Consider the following 14,206-nt stretch of genomic DNA (forward strand, 5'->3'; position numbering starts at 1 on the left):
GTTCACCCAAAAATTAAATTTCCATCATATTCTGTATATAAAAGAATGCTTGAAACATAACTATTGATTTCTATGGTATTTTCTTCCTACTACGGATGTCAATTGCTACTCAGTTTCCAACATTCTTCAAAATATCTACTTTTGTGTTCATAAAAGTTTGGAACCACTTAATGGTGAGTAAATGTTGAGTGCATTTTAATTTTTGGGTGAACAATCTCTTTAACTGTCACCCCACATTTTGATTTCACACGAATATATAGGTTATATATGCAGATGATATATAGTGGTCAAAATAGGTTCAGGTTTAGACAAGTATTATTATTAATATTATTATTATTATTTATTTATTAAAAAGTGAACTGAAAACATGCCACCTGTGGGACAGTGAAGTAAAACTGAAACTGATTTGTGTTTTTTGTAAACTGGATTATATAAGTCACTTTGAAAAGTATATTGCAGCAGATTTCAGATAAGAAAAAAAACTTCCACAAATATTTGGTACACATCTTTATTTGTAAAGTCTAAATATGTTTTTCTGCATTTAACTGATCGCATTGGTCCTCTCAGTTGAGCCTAAAACTGACACTAGCTGTTGACACTATGTTTTTATCCAAAAATGCGAATTAAATTTATGCGCAAACTGGATTATCGCATAAAAGATGTGCAAACAAAGCAGCGTTTCCATCCAAGAGTCAAAGCGAACAAAATCTACACTTCCTGATTATCCGGTGCCAAATATCAACAGTAAAAACAGAATTTGCTGCGGTTGGAGAGGCTGCGAGAGTCTTTTCTTTATTTAATAAATGACTTGCGCCTCAGAAGACAATCCTGACACGCAATGAACGTGTGGTGGCGTTTGACGTGAAGCACAGATGCTCTTAATTCTGGAGGTCATTAATAATATAATAACACTAATACTGAAATGGTTAAGGCATTTTAGAATGACCAAAACAACAGTTCAGATGTTTCAGTCTGCTGGTTTGTCCATTCACACACATTTTTATCATCACATGATCTCTTATAACAAAATCACATAACTTTAATGCACACGCTGGAATTTGTTCGGGAAAGGTGTTTCCATCGCAGTTTATGCGCTTCTTTTCTTATTGAATAAAAAGTTTATTCTACTTAGTTATGTTTTTCGTGTACATTTTCACAATTGATGCAAATTTTGCCATTTCCATTCAGTTTTAATGCGCATATCCAAAATGCGCCTCAAAATATGTGAATTGAAACGTAGCTACTGAAAATAATATATTTTTTTATGTTTTATATTTTTCTCAGGTGGATGAAGTGATGCTCACACTGAAACAGGCCTTCACAACAGCAGCAGCCCTCCAGAGTTCCCAGAACCAAATCAAGCTGTGCGAGGCTTGTCCAATGCACGATCTGCACAAGCTCTGTGAGAGAATAGAAGGTACAGGACACCAGCTTTCATCAGCTTGCTCAATGTACTCAATGGTCTAGTTCAAGTACAATATTGCTGTGTTTTCCTCTCTCAATGTGCCAGGCTTGTATCCTCCCAGAGCGAAAATAGCCATTCAGAAGTACCTGTCCCAACTGAGTGACAACGAGCAGGTCAACATATTCGAGCGGGTGCAGGTAAGCGGACAAGAAACGTTGTTCCAGTTAAAAAAATCAAATATCACATAATCACAAGGCTTTATTGCATATTTAGTTCATTCTTTCTTTTGCATTAGAAAATGAAGCCAGCGTCCGATCATGAAGAGAATGAGCTTGTGATTCTTCACCTCCGACAGTTGTGTGAGACCAAGCAGAAATCTCATGTTCACATTGGAGAGGTTACTCAGGTAGTGAAACTACACAAACAACATAAACGCTCCGTTTGATTTTCACACCCACACTGCTTTGTGGAGTCATGAAACTGTGACCTCAACTCTAATTGGATAAGACAGATTGTTTAGAGTCATCAGAATACAGCTATAGATTAGAACAGAGCTCCTGAATGAATGCAGCTGCCCTGCTCAATGTGTAAACACACAGTACATCTTCATTTATTCATTTTCCTTCGGCTTAGTCTCTATTTCAGAGGTCGCCTCAGCCGAATAAACCCCCAACCTATCAGCATATGCTTTAAGCAGCGGATGGCCTTCAAGCTGCAACCCAGTACTGTGAAACACCCATACAAACTCAGTCAAACACATACACTACAGCCAATTTAGTTTATTCAATTTACCTATTGCGCATGTCTTTGGACTGTGGGGGAAACCAGAGCACCCGGAGGAAACCCACGTCAACACTGAGAGAGCACGCAAACTCCACACTTCTTGCTGAGTCACCGTGTCACCACAGTACATCTTCAGTTAATTTATGAAATATCATCTAATTTAACGACTGTTTTAACATGTATTTGCATTCATAAACTTATTGTTGGTGATTAATCAGTGTAGCTTTTTCTTTTTTTCTGTTATTATTTCTTTAACAACATTTGTGAGCTTCTATGGCTATATATTTATAGCTAGAGCCAGGTGTAGTTATTTATATATAAGGATATAAGTTAAATCGCAGCAGAATTCATTTGGAAGTGGATCAACCTACCTTTTTATGCTTACACAAATATTTAAATGAACTGGATAATCAGAGCAATTGCAATCAGTTTTTTATTGAACCAAACTGGCCAAGTGTAAACACCCCCTAGCCTTGTTCACACCAATGACAGTTACTATAATTGTTAATTTATTTTCCTTTGGCTTAGTCCTCTTATTTATCAGGGGTCGCCACAGCGGAATGCACCGTCAACTTATCCAGCATATGTTTTCCGCAGTGGATGCCCTTCCAGCCTCAACGCAGTTCTGGGAAACACCCATACAGTCTCACACTCATACATTATAGCAAATTTAGCTTATTCAATTCACCCATACCGCATGTTTTTGGACTATTGGGGAAACTGGAGCACCTGGAGGAAGCCCACACGAACATGGGGAGAACATGCAAACTCCACACAGAATTGCCAACTGACCCAGCCGAGGCTCGAACCAGCGACCTTCTTGCTGTGAGGTGACAGTGTTAACTACTGCACCACCGTGCTGCCCAGTTACTATAATTGTAATTGTTAAGATACTATTTTATAATATGCTGCAAATTTGAACAAGTTTATAACCACTTTAGGAATATTTTTACTAACTAATGAATAAAAAACAGATATAGGTGCAGATATTATTATCATTATTGTTCTCAATAGTTATCTATCGTGATGTTAATGTGTTATCGATGTACATAACATGTCATTCAAACAATAACGCCACCTGCTTAACCTTTGAATACTACAGTGAAAAAACTTTCAACTTCAAAACTGTGAATTACTTGTGTTTAAAAGAAAGGCTTCCAAAGCACTCAGTGTGTTTTAACCTCTCTGCTATGGCAGTGTTGTTTTCGAGAAGTACAGATTTATCCTTGACACCTGGTGGTCTTGCTTCCATCATTTCAAAATCTATTGAGTAAAATGTCACCAAGTTCACGACACACATTTCACGGGTCTCTCTGAAAACTGTCTATTCACTCAGTTCATTCATTCACCCTTATTCACTCTTTTTATACCTTTGTGTGTGAGCAGAATGTTTCTGGCAGCAGTGTGACCTCTGATAACTCCAGCGCGGGTCGCAATAAACTGGATGTGTTTAAGAACAAAGCACGGAGCTCTCTGACCAGCTCCCTGGAGAACATCTTCTCACGGGTATGTGTGTGTGTGTGTGCATGTGTTTGTGTGGTTTACAAGGACAGAAATTTGTGTAATGACATGGATATGACCTAGGTATTACAATTTTAAGATGGTTTATGAAGACATTCCTTCTATACTTGTAATTAAAAATGTTTAAAAACATGCTTAATGGCATCATTTGGCTTTAAAGTTTAGCCACAGATTTCATTTGAGATTGAGTTTTGGGGTAGGGGTGGGGGTAAGACCATATAATCAGTGGTTTTTATAGTATGTGTGTGTGTGTGTGTGTGTGTGTGTGTGTGTGTGTGTAATATCTGTTTGTGTCTGAGTGGTTTATGAATGGGGATTGACCCATTTACCCCACCCTTGCCCTCTGAATAATACCTTTGTTTGTGTACAGTATTATAATGACTCAACCATCTGCTGTATTTAGACACAAAGCAATATCTGGGTTTAAGGTTAAAAACAGCAAAGCCATTTTTTTAATCCATTAGAGAATAATTTTGTGTGTGTGTGTGTGTGTGCGTGTGTGTGCGCGTGTGTGCGTGTGTGCGTGTGTGTGTGTGTGTGTGTGTGTGTGTGTGTTGTTTAATAAGTTATGACACTGACATTACAAGACAAAATTCACCTTGATGCATGCTACTGAAGCGATCATATGAGCCCATAGTATGAATTCACTGTCTGTATTAAGCCATTTTAAAAGGTATATTAAGCAGTATTTTTTGAAAAACTCTCTTGACCACAGTGCAAGGCTGAGTTCCAAAAACGCCAATCAGCAGTAAGGGGCGTGCCTAGTAATGATAGTTAAGATTTCAAATAAGGTTTAAATCGTTTTGTTAAATGATTGTTACTTTCAGATAACAATGCTGTTTTTCAACTTTAAGCATTTTCTATGCAGGGTTTTTTATTTGTAAATGTTTAATGTGCCATTTAACATGTTACAGTTACAGATATAAAAAAGGATTTGCTTCATTTTACTGAATTATGTTATTAAAAATTATTAAGCTGGTAAAAGTGAATGTCAGTAAACTGAGAAATGATCCCTAAATGTTCTATAATGGTGTGACATCACATAAAAACTATTAATTGGCTTTTGTTGCAGAGAAAAAAGAGCAGCTTGAACATTCTTCAAAATATCTGCTTTTGTTTTTTATGAAAAGCAGAAATTATTCAGGTTTGATAACGATCAAAGGCTTATTTGGTAAATTATTACAATTGAACAAGTGTGTATTGCTTTTGTTTTCCCTAGTTAATTTCATTGTTTGTTTTCCAGGGGGCGAGCCGTATGCGAATGCGCCTGGGCAGCATGGGCAGTTTTGACCGCGTGAGTATCACACAGCACGTGAATTCCTGGATCTGTCATTTTAACCTCAGCTCTTGTTCTGCCCCTGCTAAGAATCACGTCTCCGTCCTGCCGCTGCCACAAGTCGTGTTTCTGTGGTATCAGTTACTGTACCGCCACATGCTGTAAATGATACCAGTGCTGTGTTATGATAAACTACATGTTTATGTTTTAATCAGCACGAGCAATATTATTGAAACTGGAGCTGTCAGCCCTAACAGGGGGTCTCGCTTGTTTCAGGTGGGTTGTTTTGACCCTGCCCACCTCTCTGTCTCAGTGGGGTGTGAAATGTGAGGTGTGTGTGATGGTAGGCTCGGGTCTCTGTGGAAAGCAAATCAGTCAGATCTTTCTTCACACTGGGTCCTCACGTGGCCTCAGAGGAGCTGTCAATGTGAGCGCTGTATTTCAGCTCTCAACAACATGCTGCTGTCCTGCAGCTTCATGCCAGGAGCTGTTCTCCATGTTCTGTAAATGTACTGTAAATAAGTTCTCTGTAAATCAGGATCTCCAGTACAGTTGCTATTAGATAGTGAATCTAAAACAACCATTAAACTTATTCATTCAAATCAGGGGGTAGCCATAGGAGTTCTAGGGGTTTAATTTTTTTTAAATTAATATTAAAATAAATATAAGAAAAAAAAAAATACATTCATAGAAATTATAACGTGCAAATTTGCAAATGTTATTTTATTTATTAAATGTTGTACAAGTTAAGTTATTAATCTTGTACAAATTTTGAACAAGAAATTATGTATACTTTTTTTAGTTTTAGAATTTCACATTTCTGGGTCTATGTGGGATCCCTTGGCTTAAAGTCTTTTCCACCTAAAAATTCTAATTGCAAGTTCATTATTGTTCACCCAACTTTTGTATACTGTCCAGATGACTGATGTTTTTTCTGGGGAACATAAAAAGACGTTTTTTAATCATTTCTTTTGTATGTACAATTTTGTTTCTTAAAGTTCTTATTTTTCTGTGTTTTGCAGTAGAAAGTCAGGTAGACAGGTTTGCAACAAAATGTCAGTGAATAAAAGAATAATTTTCTTAAAAATACTGTTCAAACAATATTTTTAATTAAGCGTTTTCTGTTTATTGAAATTTTTACAGAATTGCATTAGGGGATTTTAATATCTGCTCTGTCGACATTTGATGTTCAAAAATCAACTCTACAGTTTATCAAAGGGACTTTTATTGACATTTTAGTAGTTTGAAATAATTAGTAAGAAATAATATATAGAACAATAAATCTGTAAAATAACAGGAAATGTACTGGATGTTTATAGGTTTTTGTACCAAAATATATATAACACCAACCCAGACAATATGTCACTTTAAACTAGTTTAAAATGTCAATAAAGCTCACATTTTTAAACTTTCAAGGTTAAAAGTTGTTGGAAGAAAATTCAGAGTCCAAAGCATAAATAAACAAGGGCAATGAAAAAATGAATCTCAAAATACAAACAATATTAATAATATAATCATTTATGGATTTTTTTTTACAGTGTAGATCAAGAAACAAAAAATATTAAGGACATTATAAATGTATGAACATAACAATAATGCCGGATCTACACCTAAACTATTGGTTTAAGATCTTTTTTTTTTTTTTTTTTAATGCTTTTTTAGAATTTACTGTGGATTAATCTGGACCAATCCTGACATGAAAGGCTTAATTTTGTTGGAAAAAAATAATAAATTTTGTCTAAAGAACATGGACAAGAACAACTATCAAAAACACAGCCTTGATATTTGCTCAAAATGATAAAAGAATACAATAACAGCTGCAAAGAAAGACAAAATATGGCTGTAGGGATGAGTTTACTTACATGTGACAAATATTGTGTGAAAATGAACCCGAGATAAACTTTGTAACTGTTTTGGATCAAAGCAGGTGATAAAATACCCTTTTAAATCCTAATTGAGAAATCAGAAACTAGTGGAAAAATCATGAAAATTTCATTATGCAACCCCAGCTGAATAACACGGCATTTATTAACAAATGCAGCATGCCTTTCAAAATGAATGGTAGGTTAACCTTGAGCAAAGACTAAGTAAAATGCACAGAAATGTAGTCAGAAAGTGCATATTTCAGAACAGCTGTCAAAAACACCGTTATTCTTGGGCAAAATCAAAACAAAAACAGTGTTTTGTTGCATGGTATATTTTTGCCATTAGCCCAAAATGCTCTGTGTATGCTTCAATATTATAGATTTTTCTATCATGCCAAAAATCATTAGAATATTAATTAAAGATAATGTTTCATGTTTGGTCAATTTTCCTACTGTAAATATATCAAAACCCATTTTTTGATGAGTAATATTCTATATATTATTATAATATTATATCAAGAAACACTAAATGTAGACAACTTTAATGGTTATTTTGTCGGTATTTATTTATTTATTTATTTGTTTTTGCCCCTCAGTCTCCAGATATTCAAAATATTTGTATTCCAGTAATAAATGGTCTTATCCAGACAAAGTACAAAGCTTATTTATTCAGCTTTCACATGATTTATAAATCTACATTTTAAAAATATGACACTTATGACTGTTTTTGTGGACCCAGGGTCACAAATATGGAAAATATGAGCAGAACATTAACAAAGTGCGCTTGACTACTAGTGACTAATGAGATGAGAGTTTACTTGCATGTGACAGAAATTGTGAACCGAGCCAAGAAGAAATTGCAACATCGTAACTGTTGATAGTGGTTTTGTAACAAAGCAAACAATCTACAAGTATAGAAAGGGCTATAGATCTTCTTAATCAGCAATCAGAAAAAAGCTTGGAAAGTCTTTGTGTAACCCCAGTTGAAAAATATTAGCATTTATTCAACTCTAAAATCAATTAGCAAAAACAATAACTTTTTCAGCCATTTTGACAATTATGTTTAACTATTTAGTCCCAAATTCTTGACTCCTGTTCCCTTTATATTACCAGTCAAAAAGGGGCGTTATGTTGTTTGCATGATCCGTTTTCCCCAAATTTAGCAGTAGGCAGCTGAAGGAAGTGGACAGTCTTTGTGAAGCAGCTTTGTGAGAGCATTGAGCAGCCGTTGCTGGTTTCCTGGCTTTCCTGTTGACTGAGCAAGGCTTCAGGAACCACTGTTGGGACAGGAAACAGAGTCAGGAGGAAAGACCCTTCCTATATAGCCATCACTCCATCACTCCATTGTGCTGTGGTCAACCTCCAGCGGCTCACGTGTGTGTCTCTGCTGTGACACACACACTATTAACATACAATAGATGGCGAAGCGTGTGTTCTGTCACGCTACAGCCAACACTGCTACTTCTGCTTGGGGAAGCAAAGAGAGAGTCAGGCTGCAGGGAGAGGGAGAACGCTGGATGAGTTACCCATACGGTAGAAAATGTATTTTCAAATCTATCTTTAAATATATTTCATAGTATACGAATTTGTACAAAAATCTAATTCCCAAGGTATTTTTTTAAATTTATACAAATATATTTTCTACAAGTATATTTTTGATCATTTTTTTGTACTGTTTTGGAAATTGTATTTATTTTTAAAATATATTTCCAGGAAAAAATATTACTGTAGCAATGTATAAAAAAAACCTTTATACACACACACTATAAATACCTACTATAAATTATTTTAGAATGCAATATTTATTAATAGAATTTTAGTGTTTTACTTTTAAGTAATGGATACTTTATATCTCTGTCCATCTGTATTGTAAAGTTGGTGATGTATTGTCTTCTTCTTTTCTGTGTATTGACCCTAAAATACATTTTGAATTATATCAGATTTTATAATATAAAATATCTAGGTATTTAGATTTTAAAAATATATTTGATTTAGCATCAGTTACAAACTATATTTTTAATATATGGAATATGCAAATGTCATATCTTATGTGCTATTTTTTAATCAGTAAAACTGTTTATTTACCTTATGGTTGAGAATGGCATCAAGCATGTTTTTTCTTGTCTGAAACATGAAGGTTGTCCGTGCATATCTCGGTTGATTGTTTGTTTCTGTCTGTGATGGTTCCTTGTTGAATTTAAGCTTTGGTAAGCTGAGTTTAAGGAGACCTTGGGAAGCATGTGTTTTGTCTTCATGATGTGTTTATTTTCGGTTCACCCAGCAGGGCGACTCCCCTGGTGACTCTCCACCCGGGACTCCACCCAGTTACCTTGAAGAAGACCCAGATGCCCCGCAGTTTCGGCGGCGGGCGCACACCTTCAGCCACCCACCCATCAAGAAAAAGATCTCCTTCACTGACGTCTCCTCTCAAGCCAGTAAGGCTCCACTGCGCCGCCAACAGTCTTTGGCCCCAGAGCTGCTGCAGAGCAGGTAACGCATCACTTCCTGTTTGCGCTCATGTGATAGTCATATATCTTTCCATCTGTTTTTTCTGGTGTCATGTGAGGAGGGTCACAGCAAATCTACTGAAAAGTAGATTTGTTTGTCGTAATCATCATTATGCTTTTATGCATATAGCTGATTTTAGCATGACTGCTATGACTTCATGTGGCATGCAGTAGAGTCTGATTTAGAACTAATTCAAATCATTTTGAAAATGACTAAAACTAAAGGATGTGATGCTTGTGTGATTTTAATTGTTTAAAAATTTTGTGATTTAATGAATCATTTTATTGATGGGGTTGTCTTTTTACTGTTTTAAATTTTTCAACAGAACATTTTACATTAAAAATCAAAAATTTTACAGTATTCAACATGAAATAATAAACAAAAAAACAAAACAAAAAAAATTGGGCTGTTTACATTGTTTCAGATTCAGTGCATTCAACAGTTGTTAATAGACCCTTTTCACATATCCAGGTTTTTCAGTAGCGGAAGTCATCATAGTTGGGTAAACTTAGAGCGCAGTGAATGGGAGAATACAACAAATATTTTTTTTACAATCTTATTATTTACAATCTTATCAAATAGTAAATGAAAAACTCCACAATGATGTTATAAAGACTTTCAGAAAATGGAAAAAAATAGTGTGAGACTGATGACGGCAGCCAGAGGAGAGAATACTGTCAAATTTACTGTCCTGTCCCATAAACACTGCAATAGAAATGTCTTCCACAAGCTGTTTGTAATTTGAAGCAAAGATGATATACTACATACATAAATACATATAAATGTTTATACGTTAAAAAAAATCTAAATATTAAAAACTTTGAAGGATTTAAGATGCTGATGACAATTAAACGCATCACAACAGGCTTGTGGAAAGGGTCCATATTGTAGTAATCAATATATTTCTTTCAATGTTTTAGAAATAATGTTTTAAGAAATAAGTCTCAAAATAAATGTCAATTCTTCCATATTGCTTATTTCTTTCATTTTCTTTTACTTAAATATATTTTGAATTAGGCATTAATTTTGCTTTGATGTCTTTTTAAATAGTCAAAATACTGTATTAACACAAACTGTAAACCTAGGTCTGTCAGTTTATGGTCTTTTATTTTTGGAACAAAAAAATGTGAAATTTTGAAAGTTATGTTATTTAACAGGGACATTGCTCATTAATCAACAGTAAAACTGTAAATAAACCAGAGTTAGCCACAAGGGTGAATTTTCATCTGCCAGATTTTAAAAAGGCAATCTAAAATCAAAAAACACATTATTACACATACAATAACAGTAAAATTGCATACATCAAAAGGATAAAACGTATAATAAGAATTTCATAAAAAGCTAGAGAAAAGAACTACACATTTACAAACTTGATTTGCTTTCAGCCATTTCTTTAACTTGTATTTAAACGTTGAATAATTTTGAAAAACCCTTAAATCAATAATGTATATGTGTGGTTTTAAAAGGCACTTTAAATGTAGATAATATAGATCAATTTTAAATTGCTGGCTGATATTTATGCACACATGCAATTTATTTATAAATTTAACATTTTATTTTTTACATAAAATTTAAATTGTAGATTTTAGTTGCTTTATACTTGGAAATGAGCATCCAACAAATAAAAAAAAAAGTAAAAAATCCAATTATCACTAAAATATCCGGCTTTATTGATATACATTTGTCACATGCTAATATATTATCTAAGTCTGATAGATTTGGTGTAGATTTATTCATATGAAGCTTTTGAAAGCTCATATATTTTGTGTTTTGAAAATGTGTTTTCAAATAGAAACAGTAAAAGAATCTTGTACGGAAATCCTGATAAAGGCTCAAATTATTATGCTGGTCTCCTCAGAAACGCTCCTGTGTCCTATCTTGTTCCTCAATGGCAGTGTTTAGGCCTGTGTAAGTAACATGTATTTGTTGTGGGCCTTTTATGTTTGGCTCCCTCAGCACCGTTGGTTTCTCAAGAGTGCGCAGTGTCTCTGAGAGCGAGTCCTACTTCGGCCTCTCATCCTCCTTCCACACTCCTACTTTCCTGAAAAGCTTTTACCAGGGTTCCCTCGGCTCGCTGGCCTCCCTGTCAGACAGCGGGAGTCTAAAGAGGTGAGAAGAGCATCGGTCTGTTCAGGGTCCCACGGTTGGAGCTGATGTCGCTGGCCTTCTTCCCTGCGCCTATCTGTTTTTTTAACCCAAGGCTTCAGTCACTGTGACACCACTTGAGAAGAACCACTTCTGTACTCACCTACTCTCTATCGCTCTTCATGTCAGCGTTGATGGATTTCGATATTGCTCACTGGACAAGAGGGGTGCTAAACTACAGTTGCATGTTGGCGTCTTTACTAACTATTGGTAAACAAGCGTTTATCACCTACTGTATATCAGATCCATCAACTGTCTCCAAACTCTTTACTAATACTGTTTGTAGTCTATTGTGCTTGAATACTGAGTATAATTTATTATTTTTAACTTTGGATAAGGCGACACTGTTGCTCAGTGGTTAGCACTGTCATCTCACAGCAAGAAGGTTGCTAGTTCTAGTCCCAGCTGGGTCAGTTGGCATTTCTGTGTGGAGTTTGCATGTTCTGCCCATGTTTGTGTGGATTTACTCCGGGTGCTCCCCCACTGTCCAAAGACATGCGGTATAGATGAATTGAATAAGCTAAATTGGCCGTAGTGTACAGGTGTGTATGGATATTTCAAAGGCAGGTGTTGACAGGCTTGTTTGGACAATTGAAGTGATCTTAAATTTAAACGTTTTTAAATGAATACTTAAATAGTTTGAAATTGATACATGTACATCAGATTTTGCTGTGTTTTTGTGGGGTTGTGGTGTAAACAGTTGTACTAAACAGTTTGTTTAGTATAGAGTCCAGCTTGGCCAGGTCAGAATCTTTAACCAGCTCAGACTGGTGTCTTCAGCATCATTGAGCTTAAAGAGACCTTGAAATGAAGCTGCAGCATTTTTGTTGTGTTTGAATGTTTGATATCAGAATCAAACCTGTCGCTAATCAATTCTATAGTCATTCAGGGAATCACAGTTGAGATCAAAGCACACTTATCTGTGGATTTACACTGTAAGTTACTGTATTTTAGCTCATAGTAGCACTATATACTTTATGCGTGTGTGTGTGTGTGTGTGTGTGTGTGTGTGTGTGTGTGTGTGTGTGTGTGTGTGTGTGTGTGTGTGTGTTTGTGTGTGTAAATGTATATGTACACAGATTCAAACAGATGATGCAAGTGCTTTGCTGTGTAATATCAATGCTTCTACTGCAGCAAAGTTCCTTGATTATTATGCTGCAATGAAAGTATAGTTTCTATCCATATCAGCCTTGAAAATAGCGTCTTTTTATTTTCAGTTGGTCAGTACACAGCCTAACTACAAAGGAGTCAAGCCTTCAATAGCAAAACTTTTTGGCCATTTTTGATTGAGATGCTAGTGGTCCAATCTGATTCAATGATATATGCTAAGCTAAGCTAAAAGCTCTCACCAGACCAGGGGATCACCTAAATGGATTATAAAATGGTAAAACTCAACGGTTTAACTCCAGGGGAGTTGTACAATTATTCAATACAACTCTCTAATACAAACTATAATTTGTAACATCTATTTTCAAAAAATATACCAGCTATATTATCTGCTTGTTAAGTCGTGACGTATCGGTGACGTATGAAATACTGTTTCTAGGTCCAAGCTGCTACTCATTTGAATTGAGAAAATATTCGTTTATGACCCCTTTTTAGTCATATGACATAATAAGGTGAATTTTAAATAGAATCATGGTGTACACAACAGTCTCTGGACTTGCTGCATCTCAGACACCAATATTTTAACAGTTTGTAAAAAATGTATCACCTTTCTGGCTATCAGATATTAGGTATGGATAGATATATTGCGATTGTGATTTTTGAAAGTATTATATCACTTTGTAAATGTTTGTTATTACCATTTGGTGAGTCTCCCTGTACAGTTTGATATGGCGCTTGGACCCGGAAGCTACTTCGTGTGACGTTACACCTAATAAGCGGATACCAAAAAATATACCAGCTAAATATATCAGATACAATTATAATACTTTGATTGTCAAAGAAAGCTCTTGTTTGAAAAGTGAAAATCAATGATTGTTGTTTTGTGTATTTGTTACAAAAGCTTCATAGGTTTGTACAGAAAATAAGAAATTATTTGAGGAATAACTGACCAATTCAATTGGCAAAAGAATGCAAACAGTTATGTTCATCATTGACTTTGCGTGAAATAATAATAAAAAACTTTGTCTTTTATGTTTGACAGAAAAAAAGTCATACAGTTTTGAAACAACATGTGAGTAAATGATCCCTTTAACAAATGCTCCTGTCATCCACTTTAGTGAGCATAATTTATAGCATGGGCTGTCAAGGGTGAGTGGATTAGAATAGAGAACATTCAGTGAAACCATGTGTAAAATATTACACTCCGCTCTCTCCTAAGAGTCTCTTAACAAGACAATACTGTTTGATACTTCTAGTGGCTTTAAAATCAAGCTCTTCTTCATCTTAACAACAGACACATTGATATCACTGACAAATGGTTGTTCCTCTGTGTATTTGCCCTTCATTTGTTTGACATAGAGGCCTGTAATGATCCAGTGCTTTGAATTCTCTGAGAGGAGGAGATAACATTTAAAATGTCACATCCTTGGCCCGGCTCTGTTTTCTTGAAGAGAGGTTTTTTCCCCCTCTCTCTCGCTGTGTGTGCTGAATGTCACCAGCTGTCTCTTCTAATTGATTGTGTTTCACATCTGTCTGTTGAGCGGCGATCAGGATTGGTCCGTTTCTCTAGCCGACGTTTAATGCATAACATTCAAA

General features: G+C 35.3%; 1 protein-coding gene across 3 annotated transcripts in view; it reads left to right on the forward strand.

The window, feature by feature from the left end:
* tbc1d4 (TBC1 domain family, member 4) overlaps window positions 1-14,206 on the forward strand; it is a 57,099-nt gene that overhangs the window by 21,893 nt on the left and 21,000 nt on the right. The window contains exons 5-11 of one of the 3 annotated variants that reach the window (XM_056465433.1): window positions 1,285-1,417; window positions 1,511-1,602; window positions 1,701-1,811; window positions 3,575-3,694; window positions 4,953-5,003; window positions 9,132-9,340; window positions 11,315-11,467. In XM_056465433.1, coding sequence (XP_056321408.1) covers window positions 1,285-1,417; window positions 1,511-1,602; window positions 1,701-1,811; window positions 3,575-3,694; window positions 4,953-5,003; window positions 9,132-9,340; window positions 11,315-11,467 — 869 coding nt within the window. The remainder of the gene's footprint in view (window positions 1-1,284; window positions 1,418-1,510; window positions 1,603-1,700; window positions 1,812-3,574; window positions 3,695-4,952; window positions 5,004-9,131; window positions 9,341-11,314; window positions 11,468-14,206) is intronic. The other 2 variants (XM_056465434.1, XM_056465435.1) reach the window with 2 other exon arrangements.

Source organism: Danio aesculapii, chromosome 9 (genome assembly GCF_903798145.1).
Source record: "Danio aesculapii chromosome 9, fDanAes4.1, whole genome shotgun sequence".
Taxonomy (NCBI): domain Eukaryota; kingdom Metazoa; phylum Chordata; class Actinopteri; order Cypriniformes; family Danionidae; genus Danio; species Danio aesculapii.